The following is a 7455-nucleotide window of genomic DNA, read 5'->3' as shown; positions in this document are numbered from 1 at the left end:
TACGCAAGAACAAATAATACATTAAAATCCCCAAAAAAAATACCCAAAAATGGCTCGTCAACTTGTTGTTCTTGCTCTTGTTTTTGTTGCCGTAAGTGGCATTGCCATGGCTGAAGAGGCTCCATCTGCATCTCCAGAATCATCTCCATCACCAACATCATCTCATTCACCAAAATCATCATCTCATTCACCAAAATCATCTCCATCACCAACATCATCACCATCTTCATCACCAAAGTCATCTCCATCACCAAAATCATCTTCATCACCAGCATCATCTCCATCTCCAAAATCATCTCCATCACCAAAATCATCTCCTGCCCCATCAACCGAGTCTCCTCTCTCCTCTCCTCCTTCACCTTCTCCATCATCCGATGACACTAAAGTCGCAACCCCACCAGCTCCCGGCAGCAACCCCATCGAGCTCTATGCACCTGAACCCGCACCCTTTGACGCCTTCTCGCCCGAGGCCGACCCCGCCGACATTGCCAACGGTGCCGCCGCTCGTCAAATCTCTGCTGCCCTCGTTGCCACCGTTGCTGCTGCTGGCTTCTTTGCCTTCTAAGCTACTTTCTTAGTTGGCGTTGCACTTTATAACTTGGGACAATGTGTTGGGCATGGTTCTATATCTTGATTCATTAGGTTATGTTCAATCATTGGATTAGTGCAGATGGTTTGTTCTCAAGAACATCAAAGTTTTATTTACGCCTTCAATGTCACTTCTATGCACAATTTTCTCTAATCTAAATGTTTCATAAATTTTCCTTTATCTTTTCCTTTAATCTTTCCATTTATTACACCACCGAACATTCTAGTTCTCGTGGGATAAAATCTCAAATTCAATTTTTTATTTTCACGCATGGTAACGTTATATTCATACAACTAAGCAATGATTAAGTTAAGCAAGCTACAAAGGATGCAATAAGACTTAGGAAGGAAACCCAATTTTTTATCTGTGAAATTTTTATTGAAAGTTTCTTCTCATAATATTCTGTACTACTTTGTCTATTTATTTCAATAGACACAGAAAGGACTTGTTTAAAAATAAATAATTAACTTTTTAATGATTAATATATGACGATTTTTATTTGACGATTTTTATTTTTAATGAAGAATTATTTTGAAAAAAGACACTGAACCACAATTACATTGCTATTTGTTTCGTGACAAATAAAATTATATACTAATTTCCATTTTTTATTGACGAAGTGAATTGGAACATGTTCATTTAATGTTACGAAAATGGTGTTTTTGATTTCTTTAAGGTAGGAACTAAAGGTTGAAGTAGCTCATCAAAACATACTAGTTTTTCCTTTGTTAGAACCTCAACAACTCCAACCTTGCCCACCTTTCACCATCCACCTCAATGTTATGTGGGTTATCGTCCTTAAAGAAAGTTTTAACTGACATAGCCTTACAACTTCTTTTTATCAGCAATAAACAAATATATTAATGGAATAAATGTGGTGTTCCAACCAAAATATTTATATGCATAAGATGACCAAATATAATAAGCATAATAATATAAATTCCATTCTCCTAATCAGTATGTTTTTTCAATACATAAATAATTTAGTCTTCTTACAATTTTATCTATTAAAATATCTTTTATTATCCTCAAATTCATTTCAAAATCAAACAAAGCATTAGTAACTATTAATTAAATACTGAATAATTATAATTAATATATTTTATTAAAAATATAAATAAATAACTTAAACATGTTTTCATCATAAAAATAATTAAAATATTATTATTGTTATTATTATTATTATGTTTTACCAAACAATGTGAAATAATTAAAATATTATTATTGTTACTATTATTCTTACTATGTTTTACAAAACAATGTGATTATAGTGATAATAGAACTATGTTCTTTTTTTTTGTTTTGATAATTATGTGACAAAAGTTTAAGTAAACTATTTTGATAAATTTAAGTTTCACATTATTTAAATTATCTTTGACACTAAGAAATGTTATTCTTTCTTATCTTTTTTACAATCATGGTTCATTTAACTTGTCACCTAGCTAGTGAAGCAAAACTTCACACAATTCAAAGGTTCTATTGTTGAAGGATACATGTTTGAAGAGCCTTTTGCTTTTGAAGGGATGGTCACAAGAATGAATAAACTTCACGTATTGATGATTATTTTAATACAAAATTTTATCAATTGACCACTCTGTATCTACTAATTGGTAGAGTAGTAAGTGTTTCACTAGTGTAAAACAAGATTTTCATGTCTCGCGTTCAACATCAAGAAAAGAAAAAATTAACGTTAAAAATATCAGTAATATTGATATAAATATGTGTTATTTAAATCATGGAGAAAATCGTAAATCATATAGAAAACTCAAATACATCCATGTGTGTTGCTTAATTTTTCTCAACATTGTTAGAAACTTTAATGACTTCAATGTAAATGGATCCAAATTCAAAATTGAAAGGTGAAATCATCATATGAAAACCCAAAACAATGGAGTTTTCTTAACTTCTTCAACATCATGTGTTGCAAATAATGCAAAAAAATAACATTAAAAAAGTAGATTTCGCATATTATGAAAAATTATAAAACACAATTGGGTTGAATTACTAGGATCATTTTAAATTTACTTTGTTCAAATATAAATGAGCTAACATTACAAAAGATAAAGAGTTTAAAAAGATCGTGAAAATTTCACTTGTATTAATTTTTAATGATTAATTCACATTGGAGACTGAGAGAAGCATGTTAAAACTTCACACATTGACATGTTAGGTAAAGAATGAAGTCAATAAGCATGGAACAATCTATTTGAAACCAAGAGACTTTTATGATATGGGAGAATGAAGATATTGATGTTTGTGCAATTAAATCAAAATTTCCGTGAATTTGAACAATTGGCATTGTTTAGAGACAATGAAGATGATGACTTATTAAGAAGAGTCTCAAGGATGAAGTTGATGAAAATGATTCAATGTTAGAGTAATAATAATTTTTGGTTATGATTCTAGGTTATAGAACTTGATGAAACATGTTTAGCTTATAAATTATTTACTTTTTCATTGTTTCATTTTCATGTGTAGACTAAAAAGATTAGAAACTTGCTTAAGTCAATCCCTAAAACCCCGAAATTCAACACATACTTTCTGTCACTTTTATCCCTGGTTTATTATAGCATATATTTTAAACATACACCCACCATTTATTTTTTCTTATTTTTTAAATTTTGGGCTTCTCTTTTATTATTTACAACTCTTGTTTCAACTTCTCATATTTCTAACTCACTTACTTTTTCGCACACTTTTTCACACATACACCATTTCTTTTAAAAAAAATTGAAAAAAAAAGTTTATTTTTCTTATTTTTGGATTATGTACAGTTGCTCGTCTATTTTGACACTCCTTTTAAATAAAAATACCAAAATGTAAAAAAAGGTTTTCAAAATTTAAAAAAAATCAAAATGACTTTCCAAATAGTTTTCTAGAACTACTTAAACTCTGTTGTTTCTAAACTCTGTTTTTTCTGAACTTTATTTTTTTTATTTCAAATAAAAATACATAAGAACGATATTAATCCTTGTTGGTCTTTTTTATAAAAAAACATTTATTTATGATGTCATACTCTCGGATATCCACACTATATTAGTAATTATCATTAAATTTAATTTGAGTATTTCTTTATTATTCAACCAAACCAATCACAATAAAATTATTAATAAAAGAAATATTAATCATGAAAAAATTGATTAAAATTTGACTTCACATATTTTTAATTTTTTATTTAGACATAATAAATTGAATTTATTTTGTAAAAAATTACATTTTAAAATTTATATTTTTGTACAACTTATTTAAATTTACTTTTTAGGAAAAACTAACTTTACTTTCGTTAATATTTATTGTGTAATTTGATTTGTATCTAAAGACTAATCTTTTTATCCAACTAAGTAAAAGCTCAAGGCCATTATAAATAGCAATATTCAATAAATAATTACTACATATTCTTTCTAATAATTATTATTCTCTTACACACATACTTGACTTATGCATCAAAAATATCTTTACATATGAGAAAATTTTGAAACTTGAAGACAAATATCTAATATTGATGAAAAGACGTTCAAGAAAGCTTCTTGTTAAAATTTTCTAGGATATATCTTAGCCCAATAAGAACAACAACTAAATCTCAACAATAAATAAAAGTCAATTAGATTAAAATATTGAAGTCATTACACCAACATGTATAAATACTAGCAGCACAGGTAAAAAAGAATTTAAACATATGGGAAGGTATAACCCAGATTGAAAGTGAGGAGAAGAGAGGAAAAGAGAAAGAGAAAAAAGAAAAAGAAAAAAAGACACTGATCTTTTATAATTACTATGGGAAGAGAGAAGAAACATCTCTTTTATGAAAAAAATATATAAATACAAATCTCATTAGTCAAGTCACTTTTTGTGAAATTTAGAACGAATGTTCATTTCTAATACATGTTACCGTATTTATGGAAAAAGAAATCATCATTTATTTATTTAGTTTCATTAATAAAAGTTAGACTTAAAGTTAAAATTAAAAAATGTGTGTAATTCGATGCAGGAGAGAAGATTTTGCAATTATGGATGGAACCATCATGCTTCCATAATGACTTTGATTTGATTCTTTTGAAGTGCAAAGGCATGTGAGACACCTTGGCCCACTCCTAATCCTTTGCGCACGATTGACGGAAGAAAGCCTTCCATGACTTCACTGTGTCAGAAGGATTTTAGGGTCAAATCATTAAAAAAACTAACCTACAACTTTCCTTTTAAACAAACTACTTATTGAATTAAGGCATATCACAACTAACTTTTTCAAATTTGTAAGAAAATACATAATCACTTTCTTTCACTAGTAGAAAAATGACATTTTATAACAAATCTATTATAACGGATAAAATTATCCATTATAATAAGGAGATATTATAACGTAGTTTTTTAAATCAGTTATAATATGAAACGCGATGGCAAACCTGTAAATAAGTTTAAAACATATTATAACGCAGTTTTGAAAATCAGTTATAATATGCAATGCAGTGGCAAACTTGTAAATAAATTTAAAACATATTATAACGTAGTTTTGAAAATCAATTATAATATAAAAAGTGGTGACAAATTTGTAAATAAATTAAAAACCTATTATTGATATATTATAACGGAGTTTTAGAAATCAATTATAATACCTCACGTTACGGCTTCTTAGTTATATTCTAATTTACCACGAGAGTAACGCAGTAGTCATTCTCCTTCACTTTTCACCTCTTCTCAAAACCCTCGCGCCACTATTTTTTTCCCTTTTTTTTTTACCATTTTATGGACCTCTTCGCCGCCGATCACTTCCCCGTCCCCGACCACGTCGCTCCATTTCCCGATTCCGGCGACCTTCTATTCCCTGCCGACCTCCTCTCCCACCGCCACAACCCCCAGAAGCTCCGCCCCATCCGGTCCCTTCCCTCCGCTCTCAATGCCCACCCTCGTCCGCCCGATCTGATTGCCTCCGAGTCGGGTCACACCCCGAGCCAAGAATCTGAGTGAGTCCATTTCTCTTCTCCCATCTCCACCTCTGCTTTTCTCCTTTTTTTTTATCTAATCAATTATTAAAAGATCCCATTTTCTCTCTTCTGTTATTTTTAATTATTAATTCGATTTGCATTTGTGTGTCTTTATCTTTTATTTTTATGCTTGTATTATACCTGTCTTTGCTGAATGGGGGCGGAACGTACAACCAATAAAGTGATTTCCTTTTCTATTATTTTAGTTAATTGAAAAAAGATTGTGATTGGCGGTGGTTGTAGAGTGTGTTGCTTTTTTGACGAGTGTTTGCGATGAAGTGTTAGGCACGAACTTGTTCTTAGAATATGTTGCATTACAGTGTTGTCCATTTGATGCTATGAGCTCTGTGTTGCGTCTTTACGAGAGAGAAAGAGAGTGAGCCCACAACTTGGTACTAGTATACATCATTCTTTTCTGATTCGAGAATGCTTTGGTTTGTAGCAGTGTGCTTTTGGTGGATGAAAAGAAATGCATTGTACGGTGTATTATTATTTTTATAGTTGGGTCAAGAGTTATGTTTTATCTACACACAAGTATTTGTAGTATATAGAATGTTCTGTGTGGTAATTGAAAAACAAGGTCTTGTTGGAATGAAACCATTTTCCCGAATGATTTAGCAATCCCAACTATTGATAATTTGTTACCCTGCCAGGTGAGTCTGGTGAAAGGGTTAATCTCTTGTTACATGAAAAATCAAGGTTCAGAATTTTACCAAAAGAGGTGTGTTTCATTTAGTACCTGAGAGTGTTTCGAACAAGATTCACTCTGACACATGTGTGAAATCAAAACAGTCTTTCTTGACAGGTTTAAGATTGGTTTGGACTGCTCTTTTTGATTTGTTCTTCCTTGTTTCAGCTCGGCTTTGGATGCGGAGGATGAAGAGGAGAATGATGACAATTCATCAGCAAGCCCTGAAGGAAATGCGGAGGTTTAATTTTTCATGACTAGTTTAAAAGTTTCAACGATGTTACGGAGTGGACAAAATTGCATAATCTTTCTAATTAACAATGGCGGATACTCTACAGAGATACAAATCCATGATGGACCTTACAATGTCATAAAAAACTGGGACTATGCTGGACTGGTGGAAAAAATAGACAATGGTGAAGGCAAGTGCTGGACTACTAAGGTGAGTGATATTCTTAAAAAAACACTAGGAATTTGGAAACTTGGATAAAACAACCTCAGCAGAAAAACACTTACTAATTTATAATGTCGTGAAATTATGAAGGTGCACTGTGAGGAGGAGCTAACAGAAGCAATAAAGATAGCAATGGAAAGAAAAAAGAGTTGCCTATGCTTCATTGAAGTGATAGTTGAGAGCGATGATGCAAGCAAGGAATTGATTGTGTTGGGAAGCAGGCTTGCGGCTTTTAGTGGTCGCCCACCTAAGGATAATTAAGATTTCGCAGATCTTATAACATATATTATACTATTGTTTAAAGTTTATTTATCATCATCCAAATATAATATTTTATCATTACAAATTGTCATTAGTCAATTATTTGAAAAAAAACATTATCAAACAAATACTTTTATACTAAGAACGTAGTCTATGTAGGGCTAGCTTCATGTTTGCATGAGTTGTATTAAATAAATAGAAAAGAGGATTGCTTGATTTATTGCTGGTTTTACATGTATTTGTATTGGTTTATGTTAAGTACAAATAAATGATATTTAAGTGGTTTCTTCCTTTTGTAATACCAGATTTAATTTTTAATTCTACATGTTCAACAATTCAAGTTTCTTTTAATTAATATTATTCTAACTCGTAGGGTCATTGGCAATTGCTAGTTATTGTTCTTGATCGTTCTCATGTATAAATGATGTATTAAATATTAGACTATTTAATATTTGAAATGAATTCTATTTTGTTAGTTTAAATA

The 7455-nt window shown here is 30.6% G+C and overlaps 1 protein-coding gene across 1 annotated transcript; it reads left to right on the top strand.

Moving 5' to 3' along the window:
* The first annotated feature begins 5241 nt into the window (after positions 1–5241).
* LOC108345222 (uncharacterized) lies at positions 5242–7216 on the top strand. The gene is made up of 4 exons (XM_017583805.2): positions 5242–5547; positions 6425–6497; positions 6595–6698; positions 6801–7216. The coding sequence occupies exons 1-3, from the start codon at positions 5330–5332 to the stop codon at positions 6628–6630; spliced, it is 327 nt and encodes a 108-aa protein (XP_017439294.1). The 5' UTR covers positions 5242–5329; the 3' UTR covers positions 6631–6698; positions 6801–7216.
* The last annotated feature ends 239 nt before the right edge of the window (positions 7217–7455 follow it).

The sequence above is a fragment of the Vigna angularis genome, chromosome 8 (genome assembly GCF_016808095.1).
Source record: "Vigna angularis cultivar LongXiaoDou No.4 chromosome 8, ASM1680809v1, whole genome shotgun sequence".
Taxonomy (NCBI): Eukaryota; Viridiplantae; Streptophyta; class Magnoliopsida; order Fabales; family Fabaceae; genus Vigna; species Vigna angularis.
The sequence above is the reverse complement of the archived record's forward strand: the minus strand, read 5'-3'. Positions and strand labels throughout refer to the sequence as shown.